General features: G+C 41.3%; 1 protein-coding gene across 1 annotated transcript in view; it reads left to right on the forward strand.

Moving 5' to 3' along the window:
* The window catches only part of LOC124114468 (tyrosine-protein kinase SRK2-like), a 59,206-nt gene extending 43,262 nt beyond the window's left edge, over positions 1–15,944 (forward strand). Inside the window, exons 6-11 of the mRNA XM_046475037.2 lie at positions 2,694–2,849; positions 3,409–3,555; positions 5,928–6,187; positions 8,584–8,740; positions 10,621–10,752; positions 13,212–15,944. Coding sequence (XP_046330993.2) covers positions 2,694–2,849; positions 3,409–3,555; positions 5,928–6,187; positions 8,584–8,740; positions 10,621–10,752; positions 13,212–13,429 — 1,070 coding nt within the window. The 3' untranslated portion in view covers positions 13,430–15,944. The remainder of the gene's footprint in view (positions 1–2,693; positions 2,850–3,408; positions 3,556–5,927; positions 6,188–8,583; positions 8,741–10,620; positions 10,753–13,211) is intronic.
* Positions 15,945–16,145: the final 201 nt, after the last annotated feature.

The following is a 16,145-nucleotide window of genomic DNA, read 5'->3' on the forward strand; positions in this document are numbered from 1 at the left end:
ATCAGACACAACAGAAATTAATCGGACACAACAGACATGAATCTGACACAACAGACATTAATCGGACACAACAGACATGAATCGGAAACAACAGACATTAATCTGACATAACAGACATTAATCGGACACAACAGACATTAATCGGACATAACAGACATTAATTTGGACTTAACAGACATCAATCGGACACAACAGACATTAATCAGACACAACAGACATTAATTTGGACTTAACAGACATTAATCGGACACAACAGACATTAATCAGACACAACAGAAATTAATTGGACACAACAGACATTAATCAGACACAACAGACATGAATCGGACACAACAGACATTAATCGGACATAACAGACATGAATCGGACACAACAGACATTAATCGGACACAACAGACATTAATCAGACACAACAGAAAGTAATCGGACACAACAGACATGAATCTGACACAACAGACATTAATCGGACGCAACAGACATTAATCTGACATAACAGACATTAATCTGACATAACAGACATTAATCAGACTTAACAGACATTAATGGGACACAACAGACATTAATTTGGACTTTACAGACATTAATCGGACACAACAGACATTAATCGGACATAACAGACATTAATTTGGACTTAACAGACATTAATCGGACACAACAGACATTAATCAGACACAACAGACATTAATTTGGACTTAACAGACATTAAGTGGACACAACAGACATTAATCAGACACAACAGACATTAATCGGACACAACAGACAATAATCAGACACAACAGAAATTAATTGGACACAACAGACATTAATCGGACACAACAGACATGAATCGGACACAACAGACATTAATCGGACATAACAGACATGAATCGGACACAACAGACATTAATCGGACATAACAGACATTAATCGGACACAACAGACATTAATCAGACACAACAGACATTAATCAGACATAACAGACATTAAGTGGACATAACAGACATCAATCGGACACAACAGACATCAATTGGACATAACAGACATTAATCAGACATAACAGACATTAATTGGACATAACAGACATTAATCGGACACAACAGACATCAATCGGACACAACAGACATTCATTGGACAAAACAGACATTAATCAGACTTAACAGACATTAATTGGACATAACAGACATTAATCAGACACAACAGACATTAATTGGACACAACAGACATTAATCAGACATAACAAAACTCTGTGCAGTAGTGATTATTATTCAGCTGAATGATGTTTGTTTCCTTGAACACGAACATGAGGCTTCGCTGACATTGATGGCATGTGATGTTAATGCAGGAATATTTTGATGAATCATGAATCATCATCAGAGCCCTAGGTTTTGTCTTTGTTTAGACATGTATTGTGCATGTATTGTGCATGTATTGTGCATGTATTGTTCAGCAAAATAATATTTCATGAAGACAGTCATGCATGAGTGTCAAGAAGCCTGGTATCAGTGATACAAGGTTCGGTTGCACTTCTCATTTCCTTATGAAGAAAAAATTACAAAAGGTTGTATTTCATAACAATAAAATTGGCTTTTCTGAATAATTGAAAGCCTTTCTTCCTAAAGAAATTATTTCTTATCAAATGCCTTCAGTGTTTTAGAAACATGAGAAAGAAATTTCTTTTATGATTTCTACTTTTTTAGTTAATTGTTTTCCCATCATTGATTGGGAAAAAACTACAACCGGTAATATCATAATCTGTGAAAAGACAAATAGCCTGAACTTCAATCAAGTTATTTGGACTATAGTATTTATGAACTGAGTTTACTGGACCTTAACAAAACTTGACTAGACACAGGCTTCAGACGAGTGCCTAAAGTTGTGGACTGATATCAAGAAATATTGTGCAATGTCCTTGTGTCCTGCCTCTGACCTCCGATCTGTCTGAAAATGTGTCATTGTGCCCTGGGGCATGAAACATTGAACACAACCATCTTCTGGAGGAGTGTCCCAGAGCATCATCATAAGCAGAGGGCACAGGTTGTAGTTTGTGGTGCAGAGTTGTGTCCCTTTGTCATGCCAGGATCTACGGATAGAAGGTTCAAATTTCAGATTCACCCTGATCAGGATCCTTTTGTCAGCACCATACATATGAGCCCATCTTCAAAGTTACCTGGCTGCATTCAGACTTTTAACATATTGAAAAAGGGCGAAAATTAAGAGACAAAATAGCCTTTGGAATCAGTTGAAATAATGCAAACAATTGATTGAGAATCTACGAGGATGTATAATAAAATTGAATATGTAGGTAGTCTAGAATGATTTGTCAGACAGTCGGGTAGAAAAGTTACCAGCCACGGGTTGACAGGCCGGCAGTTATTTCGGACACTGAACCAAGTCACAGAGTCTGACTGCCTGATCCATTGATTCGCCTCTTAAGACCAGCATAGGTTACTGGGGACCTATTCTAACCCGGAATCCACACAGTGTGGATTAGGTTAGACATCACTTTGATACATTAGCCTGATATTTGACATATCTTGAAATTTGGAATTTAACATGTAAAAAGAGATTTGGAGCATGGCCATTTCTTTGTCTACCTTCATGACATGGCTACCACACTGCTGAAGGGAAGTAGCCCCTTCTATTTCTAGCTCTCCACCAGTTTTGTGCGGTCTATAGTCCCTGTCTGTTCAATGAATACTCTCCCTCTGTTCCAGACAAATCCTCCCACGTGCTGTCTGTGCGAGACCATGACAAGGCCCACGAACCCTGTGTCAAACATTACCGAATACGTAAGCTGGACAATGGCGGCTTCTACATCAGTCCGAAGAGGACCTTCACCAACATGATCGATCTGATAGATCACTACAGAAGTAAGTAGCTACAGACATTTAGACCTGGCCACCATTCCACAACCTGATGTTCGTGCTTCCACTGTGTGGTATACCAGTAACACCATGCACTGGCCGACCCCTTGGCACAACACATTATATTGTAGCCTATGGACCCATATGGATATGCTTGTATGCATGTCATGAAATAACAACTGTCAGTTCTAAGCAATACCCGTGAAGATTCCGGGGTAGAAAAGGTCTTCAGCAACCCATGCTTGCCGTAAAAGGTGACTATGCTTGTCGTAATAGGCGACGAACGGGTGAGGCTAGCTGACTTGGTTGATGCATGTCATCGATCCCAATTGCGTGGATCGATGCTCATGATATTAATCGCTGGACTGTCTGGTCCAGACTCAATTATTTACAGACCGCCGTTATATAGCTGGAATATTGCTGAGTGCGGCGTTAAACAACAAACCAAGCAACCAACAGTTCTAAGCAAGTCTACCTTTAGCCATTTGAGACAATTCTTTTGTTAAAGTTAACTTTGTTCCTGTGTGCTCAGTACATTGGTAGTTTGTTAATAAATTGCTTCCAGAAAGCACAGATGGGCTGTGCACAGTGCTAACAGAAGCATGTCCAAGGATTCGACCGATTGTACACTTCCGGGAGCTGGAAGTAGCCCGAGATTCATTAAAGATGGCGGCCAAGCTTGGAGCCGGGTGTTTCGGAGAAGTATGGAAGGGTAGGTACAACAGGGTTAGAATTTAGTTTGTATTTTCGCTTGACCCCCAAAATGCTCATATTATGTCACTGTGTCAACACTTCTTAGTACCTGCCCCGAGTTCATCCTAGACTTGACAAAAAGTGGGGCCATGGCCGACTTAACCTTCAAAATGGCTGCCATTCAGAAATCTGATGATAATATACATGATACATTCAAACACCAATCACAAGCACAAAGAACTGTACTTATTTGAATCAAGAAGAAGAAATTAGGGCTGGGAAGGGTAACAGGACTACCCGCACCCGTGGTTAGTTACGTGATACATTGTTTAATGACAAAAACCCACTATAGCTCAATGGTTACACAACATGTCGCTAATGTTCGCATTTCTTTCTGACGATGCATGCATACATTCCTTTTGACTTTGATGTTTGAGTAAAGATAATGCTTCAGACAACTTCAGTGTAAGCATGATCTGATCGATTGATACATGTATCTAAATATTTATTGCCAGGGCTGCGGTAAAACAATTCCCAATCAGTTATTTTGTACCCAACTCTTGAGACCTAAAGTGAGTACCCGGGTAGTAAATTTGGACTCGTCCCAGGCCTAGAAGAGATGTCATACTTAATTTCAGGGTCCTCACTTGACAAGCTAGTTTGCAATCTATCTATCTATTAGTTTAGTTTAAACATATTTTATTCTCATGAAAAGGATTGGGCACAAGTTATCACTACTTAGAACGCCCTCTCCCATAGATTTACATGTTTGCTTATTTACAGTTGTTTACTTATTTACAGTTAATAAATTAAATTACAGTTAATAAATCAAATGACAGAAAGGATTATCAGTTCCACCATGAGCATCATTTGTCTTTCGTTTCTTTGAAAAGAATGAAAAAATCCTGGCAATCTGTTTGACTGAGTGAGTGAGTTGGGTTTAACACCGCTTTAAACAGTTTTCCAGTTTTATCACGGTGTGTAAGCTTAATGTGGGAGGAAAGCCCGAAGTGATACAGGTCTCAGACGTTTACCACTTCGGTGAAACCCACGAGCACGGGTATGGTGCTGACAAACCTAGAAACATAATCGGGCGAACCGGGATTCGAACCCACAATCATAGGTTACTGGCGTGCCCAAGGGAAGCAACACTGCACAGCGAATCGCGGCACCTTAGACGACTGGCCCACCTGTGCCCCCCTGTTTGACTGAAGGCAGCTTGGCCATGCCTTGTTATGATTGCCTTCTACTGGCAATATGGACCAATCACCTAGCTCAATTTCGATGTTTTGATACAGTTACTTGACAGCATTTCATGTGAATTGCATTGTGTATAATTAATGCTTATGATTTGGAGTTAGGTTACAATTAAAACTTACTCATATTGGTTTGGTATCAGGATAATTTATTAGATTGGAATTAATTCAGACACTTGAAAATTGAAAGCACCAGTGGCACAATAGCATGGTCTAGAATTAACATCTTGTCAACCATTATTTGGCACCAAACACAGAATCATGCAACAAAAGTTGGTTATTATTGAATAATAATCATTGACCTAACCAAAAATAATTGTGAAAAAACGGCTGACAAATTGATGGTTGACGGACTATAACATGTCGAAGACTGCAATTTGAAGTTCAGAGTTGATTTTCTCAGCCATGCCAGGACCTACAGCCTTGGGTACAAATCCTGTTTCTTCCCCTGATATATTCCTTGGTCTGCCAGCACCATACCACGCTCAGTTATTGTTTATTCGGGAGAAAAACATTGGGTCAGGCGAATTGAAATGGGCATGAAATATAACAGGAAATCTGAGGAAAAGCTCTAGAAAATGTCATGCTATGGAATTCACTCATTGTGTGGACATGGTGTAGTAGCTCAGTGGGTAATGTGTTTGCTCATCTTGCATGAGACCTGGGTTTGATTCCCAAAATAATTGAACAATTGTTATTAAAGAAAGTCACACACAGGACCATAACAGGATCACATTGTAGCAGGGTCACGAGGGGTACATGGGGTTTTACGCGCCCCACGTTAGGTTTTATACCACAAGCAAGAGGCGAATTTATCTTTCCGACATGTTTTAAGGTGACATTGTAAAAGAATTAACACAAATTCAAAACTGATAGAAAACAGCTGTTCGATTGAGCTGAGATCATGTGACTTCCATTGAGTCGAAAAAAAAGCATGTTTTTTTTTCCCCGTTGAAGCGGGGTATAGGTAGTTATTCTGCCTCTGAGAAATCCACATGCAGACTGTATTGCTTGTGGCGGGGTATAAGATATTTATATCCCTCCAAGGCAGGTTACACAGTATTTTATCAAGATCATGTGGACTAATCAGATCTCATCGTTCTGACATGGATTATGATAAACATATTTGTTTCAGGTAAGCTCCGGAATGTGATAGACGTTGCCGTGAAGACCCTCAAACCTGGCACCATGTCCCCAGAAGCCTTCCTGGCCGAGGCGAAGATCATGCACAAGCTGCGTCACAGCAAGCTGGTCCAGCTGATAGCTGTCTGCTCCGAGGAGGAACCCATCCTCATCATGACGGAGCTGATGGTTAATGGCGCCCTGCTGGACTACATCAGGAAGGACGAGGGCAGACTGATCCGCTTCCCCACCGTGATCGACATGGGCTCCCAGGTGGGTAGAATGGCATCGTATGACGCTAACCAGCGACAGACACGACCACTGTTCTGTTAATCTGAGACTTGTGACAATCTAGTTGTCTATTCCCAAATCTAGTTATTTTACATGACCACGTATGAAATAGGTGGCAGACGAGTTGAATATGACCAGTGGTGTCTACCCTTGCAGTGCCGATCTGTTTTTGAGTAATTGGTTCTCGGATTCAGGCAACCATTAAGTATTGGAGAAAACACGCTCACAAGGTTTTGGTAGACAGAGCATGGCCTGGGGAGAGGGAAAAACCAAGGGGGCGAAGCCCCCGCGGTTTTTCACGACACCCAGGGCATGCTCTGTCTACCGAAACCAAGGGAAAGTGTTTTTCCATGCTTATAAACCGAAAAAAGAAACTTAAAACAACATTTATCACCATTTTTATGTTTCGAACATACTTTCAAGAACCTTAGTAAAATATCTGTTGCTGGCGTACGGATCTTGAAAAGGACATTCTAAAAAGCAGTGCGGCTTATCAACACCTCTGTAGCCTCGTGGTACATTCACTGGGCTACAGATATGAAGGTTACGAGTTCGATCCTCGGGAATATAAAGAAAACATTTGTCATTTGAATTTACATTTCACTACATGTTACAATCTGAACGGAAGTTATATTAATAAAATACCCAGGAGATTATATAAAATCCCAGGGATATTACAACGTCCCTATTTATGAGATTTAACCCGACTGGAAAGTAAAACCTCACAATAGGTTTTAATGCCTATAGAAAGAAGTCTCTTACTTAATAGCGATCCCAATGAATAGGTTTATGAGAAAGGATTCTACTGTCTTTTGTTGTGCAAAAGGCTCTCCACTATGTGCCTTGTCATGCATTGCTCCCCTGCAGTGGATTACAACTCTTACTCACAATAATGTGTTCAGTCCAGTAGGTCGTCATCAGGTCACATGGACCTGTGAAGATCTGGGTTAAAATAGGTCTTTACCAACCCATGCTTGCCATCAGAGGCAACTAACGTGATCGGGTGGACGGGCCCACTGACTTGGTTGATGCATGTCATCGTATCCCAAGTGAATGGATCAATGCTCATGATGACAACCTCTGGTCCAGACTTGATTATTTACAAACCGCCGTCATTTAGCTGGAATATTGCTGAGTGTGGCCTTAAACAACATACAAACAAACAAACAAGAACCAGATCGCAAGAGGGATGTCAGTATACCATCCCTGCACCGGTCATACTGCAAAGCACTGCATAGCGTGCATTACAGTAGCAGATACTGTACCCCTCTATCTTGCTGAAGGGGGCACGGGTGGCCCAGTTGCGTCCCTTGGGCACGCCAGAAACTTATGATTGTGGGTTTGAATCCCGGTTCGCCCCGATTATGTTTCTAGGTTTGTCAGCACCATGCCCGTGCTCGTGGGTTTCACCGAAGTGGTAAACATCTGAGACCTGCATCACTTGAGGCTTTCCTCCCACATGAAGCTGACAAGCCGTGATATAACTGGAATACTGTTAAAAGCGGCGTTAAACCCAACTCACTCACTATCTCGCTGAAATGTGACAAGGTCGTGCAAAGATTTGTGAAGCCATTGTGTGACAACAGATCACCAACTGTCTGTTTAACAATGTTTTAATAATACTGTCAGACAGTGTGTGTCACATTCCCAGTGCAAGTGTTGCTTCTCTGAGTCATGTCAGAAACCTATGAACACCTTGGAATCCTTCTAGAAACCTCTACGACATGCTTCGCTTCGGTCTTTCCTTCCACATCAAGCCAATCTGATTAAGATCAGACCTCAATTTCACTACTGCTAAACAAAGATCTTAGGACATCCCATTAGGGGTCACGTCAGAACGACCTTTCATCCGACCAATCAGCATCGCTTACCAGATTATGAAAGTGACAGTCGGATGTGATTTCTAATCATACAACCTCGAAAACTTTAACTTCAAACAATAGTTACGGGTTTAACCACTGAATCCATACAATCTAGACCATCTATTAACCATTCCAGAATGTTCTTCTGTTCAGGTTTCAAATTTGTAATCGAGAATTTGTCAAATTATGTTTCTAGGTGTAGTCGCCAATTTGAAATTAGTGCCGTAAAGCAAGAGAAAGCTGCCTTCTGATTGGTCATTCTATTGGTGGTTTAAATTTGTTCAAATTGGTCTGACGTGATTGTAATAGGATGTCCTCAGATCTTTGTTTAGCGGTAGCGAGAACTAAGATGTGAATTTAATGAGATTGACATCAAGCTGACACGCCATGATATAACTGAAATACTGTTCACTGCTGTGTCATACCAAATGTGTCACTCACCTAATAATGATCAAGATTTATCTGTAGTGCTAGTTAGATCGTAACCATGGTTGTGCCTTTGGTTTGTTTGATCAGATTGCTGAGGGCATGGCATTCTTGGAGGCTGAGAACTTCGTGCACCGAGATCTCCGTGCTGCCAACATCCTTGTCGGTGAACACCATGATGTCAAGGTTGCCGACTTTGGTCTGGCGAGAATTCTCCAAGATGAGGATATTTATGAGGCTACAGAGAGTAAGTACTCGCATTGGTGGAGGACACATACATACCATTTCATATTGCAGCTGTAAGGATGCTATTGACGCAGTGTTTGGGTCAACTTTATTTGGAATTTTCACACCAGCCATACATAACTACTCGGCTACCTTACACATTCTTAGTTTATTATCCTAAGGGTTATGTCAGAAGGCTTATGACTTGGCACCAGGTGAATGTTAATGGTATGGAATATACAGGCTTATATAATAGCCAGTACATACTTTTCTCAGTGCATACGTTCAGGTATACTGTGTTGTTTTTGATGCAGTAGTGAATTAAGAAACATGGTATCAATTACCATTGTGTGTCAACTGTTTATGCTGTTTTCAGGAAACACCAATACATAATCAAATGGATATTTGATATTTTATGTAATAAAGTAAAAATTGATCAGTACTAGTATGTGAACCAACACTGATCTACAATATCATTTACAAAACTGAGCTTGTTATTGCTGTACCTCCAAGATTAGCATCTGTTATTATGGCCTTCAGCTGAGGTTAATCCTGTTTGCAGGACCTTCAGCAAAAGTTAATCCTGTCTGCATGACCTTCAGAGAGGTTAATCCTGTCTGCATGACCTTCAGAGAGGTTAATCCTGTCTGCATGGCCTTCAAAGAGGTTAATCCTGTCTGTATGGCCTTCAGTGAGGTTAATCCTGTCTGCATGGCCTCTAGCCGAGTTTAATCCTGTCTGCATGGCCTTCAGTCGAGTTTAATCCTGTCTGCATGACCTTCAGAGAGGTTAATCCTGTCTGTATGGCCTTCAGAGAGGTTAATCCTGGCTGCATGGCCTTCAGCCGAGGTTAATCCTGTCTGCATGACGTTCAGAGAGGTTAATCCTGTCTGCATGACCTTCAGAGAGGTTAATCCTGTCTGCATGGCCTTCAGCCGAGGTTAATCCCTTCTGCATGGCCTTCAGAGAAGTTAATCCTGTCTGCATGGCCTTCAGCCGAGGTTAATCCTGTCTACATGGCCTTCAGAGAGGTTAATCCTGTCTGCATGGCCTTCAGCCAAGGTTAATCCTGTCTGCATGGCCTTCAGCCGAGGTTAATCCTGTCTGCATGGCCTTCAGAGAAGTTAATCCTGTCTGCATGGCCTTCAGCCGAGGTTAATCCTGTCTACATGGCCTTCAGAGAGGTTAATCCTGTCTGCATGGCCTTCAGCCAAGGTTAATCCTGTCTGCATGGCCTTCAGCCGAGGTTAATCCTGTCTGCATGGCCTTCAGCCGAGGTTAATCCTATCTGCATGGCCTTCAGAGAGGTTAATCCTGTCTGCATGGCCTTCAGCCGAGGGTAATACTGTCTGCATGGCCTTCAGAAAGGTTAATCCTGTCTGCATGGCCTTCAGCCGAGGTTAATCCTGTCTGCATGGCCTTCAGCCGAGGTTAATCCTGTCTGCATGGCCTTCAGAGAGGTTAATCCTGTCTGCATGGCCTTCAGCCGAAGTTGATGTGATAAATATGTGTATACATTAGTTCCCTGGTTCGTGAAACACAACTCCCACTTTCTTTTATGAATGTCATAAGTAGAATGACAGATTTATATGGGCCCTCAAGTTCCAATTTGAGATACCTTGTACTGTCTCTGGTCCCTGTTGGCTATTTAAACAAAGGATACTTAAGAACTGTTATTAGATACCAGCATCTGTTGTTCCTCATGTCAAGCAAATATGTTATGCATATTTAGAAATTTTCTCAAAATGTTTCATTGAGTATGTAACCTCAAGTTGTTGTGACTTTAAGAGAAACTGTTTTGACTCTTTCCTCATGCGTTTCCTCAAGAGTAAAAATGACATACAGAGCGTTGCAATATTTTCCAGCCATTGAAGATGTGTAATTTGATGATGTATTTTCCAGATACAAAATTCCCCATCAAGTGGACAGCACCAGAAGCTGCTCTTGAAAGGAAATTTTCCGTCAAGTCAGACGTGTGGTCATTTGGTGTCCTCCTGTACGAGCTGGTCACCTTCGGGAGAGTTCCCTACCCTGGTGAGTGTTGCCTATCCTGGTGAGTGGTCCCAACCCTGGTGAGTGTTGTCTACCCCGGTGAGTGTTGCCTACCCTGGTGAGTGTTCCCTACCCTGGTGAGTGTTCCCTACCCTGGTGAGTGTTCCCTGCCCTTGTGAGTGTTGTCTACCCCGGTTAGTGTTGTCTACCCCGGTGAGTGTTCCCTGCCCTGGTGAGTGTTCCCTACCCTGGTGAGTGGTCCCTACCCTGGTGAATGGTCCCTACCCAGTGAGTGTTCCCTGCCTTGGTGATTGTTCCCTGCCCTGGTGAGTGTTCCCTACCCTGGTGAGTGGTCCCTACCCTGGTGAGTGGTCCCTACCCTGGTGAGTGTTCCCTACCCTGGTGAGTGTTCCCTGCCCTTGTGAGTGTTGTCTAACCCGGTTAGTGTTGTCTACCCCGGTGAGTGTTCCCTAACCTGGTGAGTGTTGTCTACCCTGGTGAGTGTTCCCTGCCCTGGTGAGTGTTTCCTACCATGGTGAGTGGTCCCTACCCTGGTGAATGGTCCCTACCCAGTGAGTGTTCCCTGCCCTGGTGATTGTTCCCTGCCCTGGTGAGTGTTCCCTACCCTGGTGAGTGGTCCCTACCCTGGTGAGTGTTCTCTGCCCTGGTGAGTGTTCCCTACCCTGGTGAGTGGTCCCTGCCCTGGTGAGAGGTCCCTACGCTGGTGAGTGTTCCCTACCCTGGTGAGTGTTCCCTGCCCTGGTGAGTGTTCCCTACCCTGGTGAGTGGTCCCTACCCTGGTGAGTGTTCCCTACCCTGGTGAGTGTTCCCTACCCTGGTGAGTGGTCCCTGCCCTGGTGAGTGGTCCCTGCCCTGGTGAGAGGTCCCTACGCTGGTGAGTGTTCCCTACCCTGGTGAGTGGTCCCTACCCCGGTGAGTGTTTGGGAATGGTCATTCTGACATGATCTTTAATGGGACTTCCTCGAATCTTTGTGTACTGGTCATCCACCAGTTATCGCCATTTTTTTCATGTTATTTCTGACCTAATCCGTGTTCAAAGTTGACTGTACCAATAACTCTAAGTTTTGTGAAACTATGAGCAAATGTGCTTATTTCTGTCCGTGGAATAACATTCAGTTGGTTTCTGTGAAGACGATAAGATAGGGATAGAACTTTCCCTTCGCCTTACTGTTCCAGTTATCGCCATCATCTTAACAGCATGTGCAACGTGATCACACGCACCGGTTCAGTTATACAAGTAACATTTTTTAGCATCTCGGGTATCGCACTCAATTTTTTTATGCATCAAAATGAATAAGAAATGCTATTATCAATTTGTCATCTGCAAACTGACAAAAACCAATGTTCCCCAAATTCTATCTACACATGCTTAACCTTAACACTATGTATCATTGATATCGCGATATATACAGGCGAGGTATTTTTGGAACTATAGCTCAAATTGGTTTCAGAATTATATGTTTTACCTTACCTGAGGCTACACCTATAGCACTGTGTAGTGTCAGGTAAGTATAAAAACATTGCATTTAATCAGAAATGCTCATGTTTTACCTTACCTGATGCTACACAGTGCTATAGGTGTAGCGTCAGGTAAGTATAAAAACATTGCATTTAATCAGAAATGCTCATTTTGGGGAAGAAATGACAGAACTAGAAGTGCATCAACTTGTTGATTGATTTATTGTTTTGCGTGAATTAGTCACATCACACTGTCTACATGTCTTCCAAAAGTTGTACTTGAGCAAGGGGATTATGGTGTTTTTTTAATGATATTGCCACACAAGAGTCCGTTTTGTTCATCATTTTCGGATTAACATTTCTCTCTTCTAATGAAAACGAGCAAAAGTAAAATGAGATATGATCACGTGCGCGCTATAACAGGGAGTTGGCAATAATTGGTGCTCGCTGGTCGCTAGCCAGTAGTGGTAGGGAGCATTAAGATCAGATTTCCAAAAGTTGTACTTGAGCAAGGGGATTATGGTGTTTTTTTAATGATATTGCCACACAAGAGTCCGTTTTGTTCATCATTTTCAGATTAACATTTCTCTCTTCTAATGAAAACGAGCAAAAGTAAAATGAGATATGATCACGTGCGCGCTATAACAGGGAGTTGGCAATAATTGGTGCTCGCTGGTCGCTAGCCAGTAGTGGTAGGGAGCATTAAGATCAGATTTCCAAAAGTTGTACTTGAGCAAGGGGATTATGGTGTTTTTTTAATGATATTGCCACACAAGAGTCCGTTTTGTTCATCATTTTCAGATTAACATTTCTCTCTTCTAATGAAAACGAGCAAAAGTAAAATGAGATATGATCACGTGCGCGCTATAACAGGGAGTTGGCAATAATTGGTGCTCGCTGGTCGCTAGCCAGTAGTGGTAGGGAGCATTAAGATCAGATTTTAATGAGATTGTTTGTACATGTCAAATGCTGATGTAGGATAATCCTAAAGAATGCTTGCGTTACACTTGTGTCTGTTGTAGGTATGGGAGGCTCCGAGGTGCTGCACAAGGTGGATAAAGGCTACCGGATGCCCAAACCCACTGGACCAATCAGCTACACCGATTCCTACTACGATATCATGCTTAAGTGCTGGAACAGAAAACCCGAGGATCGGCCAACGTTCTCATACCTGCATGATTTATTTGATGACTACTTCGTAGCCACGGAACCCGACTACCGAGATGCTGATGACATGTGATGACAGACACCCTGTCACCATGGAAACATAGACTTGGCCAGCAGGAATCTTCCGGCATAATACATGAATGTTGATGAATGCCATCTACGATTTGATTGGTGCATGCAGATATATTTGTAACCAATGGAATTCACTTAATCAGTTGCTGCAGTGCGGCCACATACGATGCAATCACCCATGGCAGACAACGTTAACCACATCTGCCATGTTCGATTTTTTCCCATATCAAATTCATCGTTTTTGAGTTTTTTTTGTTTATTATTCAAATTGTACAGTGTTTAAATTTTATGAAATATTTTTTATCACTTGTATATATTTAAAATCAATTTTATGGACATATATAGATCAGTTTTATATGATATCATACAAAGTATGACATCCGGCTCGGATCCTCCCTTTCAAGTTACCGAGGTACTATTTTTGAATTTTTACTTTGATGTCACCTTAATGGTAGATATATATTTTGGTATGTTCAAAATGTGAACTGTCAACAGATGATAAAATTCAGAGGAATAGATGAAGCACTGATGAGGAAAGAACAATTCAGCCATGAAAAGTAGTGATTGGTACAACAGAAATCACCAAGTGGTTGAAGAAGGGAGGTAAGTCACTACATCGTTGTAGTTATCTCCCTTTGAAGTGAATGTACTGTTGCCCATTCAATGCAGCGATCTTGGTGCAAATGATTGTTTGTGTTTAGAAAGAGTAGAACAAGTGCCTTTCTTGATTATTAATAATAATTCCATCAGTGTTGTCATTTAATTCCGAACTTCATGAGATTGTCTTATTGACATAATGTGTCTTTTGTACCTCACTATGCTCAATGTCTTCTGAACCGGAGCCCCAATTGTCTGGCCTCTCTGACAGCGTGGGAGTAACCAGTGGAGGATGCTTTGGTGATGTTCAGAGTCTTGTATATTGTTTGTCTCTCATATTTGTGTTCTGTCAGTTTTCATTTTCATGGGGATAATTCATTTTTAGCAGAAAGTTTCGTCATTTTTATCTTCCAAATTGTACTTCCACATCAGAGGGAGTTGTTGGAGGGATGAGTTTGGAGATTCAAGTTCATTTCCTTATATTGATAGGTTTTGTCGGATCGAGATACAATTGCTTACAATAAAGACAATGAAAGGAAATTATTACATGTGAACATAGAAGTGTTGTTGATAATTGTATACTGTCATCCTGACAACTTGTAATTTAGGTTGAAAAAATACAACAGGGTTGGAGTTGACTGGCTGTGTGGAGGGTTGTCAATGCTGCTGATGTAATATTCACTTCATCAGCTTAGTCATGTGATGGGTTAATAGCACAGTGGCTAGAGTGTTAACTAAACACACTAAAGGTTCAGGTTTGATTCTTTCAGGTTTTCTTGGTGTCCTCTGCCATATTTGTACACCGTTGCTAAAGGCAGCATAAGACTAACCAAACCCATTCTCAGCTCACTTGTCAGGGATTTCCCATTACCATGGTTACCATCAAGTTGCATATGTTTTTGTAAGGCCTTTTTTGTATTAGTTAGTTTACAAAATATTTAGCCTAAATTTCAATGTTGAGGGTCGAAAATATATGAATAATTTTCAACTTCCAGATTAACACTGCCACTAATCTGTGTAAAACAACAACATGGCAAGATATTGAATTTACTGAAAGATTGATTGTGTTTTTTGTTAGAATAAAGATTTTTGTTCATATTCACCTTTTCTTACAAACAGCAGTGATAAAATCTTGAAGTTTTATCATTTCACCTCTCAGCCAAAATAAAAATGGTTAAAAGTCATTTTACTGTTTTCCTATTTCCAGGTTTTTTGTCAGTTGGTCTCATAAAGCAAATAAAAAAGTATATAAAACCTTAGGACACTACAGGGGAAAAAATCATTCCGAGATATCCCAAAATGTATGTTCATTCCTGAGTGATTTGAAGAGATTTTCGTTTGTTTCTCATTTTTCTGATTTCTATGTTATTCCTTTAATAATCACACTCTTCATCACTTGTGGTTTCGGGAAGCATTTCTGTGTGATTTCTTTCTTCTTTCATTCCAAGGTGAAAGTGATGTCGGGTCTAGATTTCGTCATAAAGCAACATGAGCTACTAATTAACAATAGTTCAGATGATACTGATTTTCTTTCCTTCATCTATGTGCTGCAGGAGTTTTATCACTTTGATGTAAGAGCCAAATTGATTAATTGGTTGCAATTTATTTAAGAATTGTCCTTTTTGCGTTTATGGAGGTATTAACAAAAAAATGATCTGGATACTGTGTAAATCTGCAAAGCCGATTTTTTTCAAAGTGTCCACACCCATGTTTACGTTTGTGACTCCATAAATGCCAACACATATTGAAGTCAATCTTATAGGTAAATATGTCAATGATATTAACTTCACAGACTGAAGACACACAGCTTATTTAAACTGAGACAACAATCCAACAGTGGCATCCTCTAGCGCAGTAATGTGACTCAGGTCCTGCCCATTATTTACAAACTGTTATGATGTAGTTTGAAAACAGCAGCATAAAACAAACGTCAAGCACCTCTTTTTCACAAATTTGCTCAGAGAGACTTATGACTGTAGAACACATGGGAGAGTGATGTATCCATTGACCGACTTCTGTGTAATTTACTGTTCAGGGGGCAGGGTGGCCCAGTCGTCTAAGGCGCCGCGATTCGCCGTGCAGAATTGCGTCCCTTGGGCACGCCAGAAACCTATGATTGT

Source organism: Haliotis rufescens, unplaced genomic scaffold (genome assembly GCF_023055435.1).
Source record: "Haliotis rufescens isolate VD_foot unplaced genomic scaffold, xgHalRufe1.0.p SCAF_2, whole genome shotgun sequence".
NCBI classification, from domain to species: domain Eukaryota; kingdom Metazoa; phylum Mollusca; class Gastropoda; order Lepetellida; family Haliotidae; genus Haliotis; species Haliotis rufescens.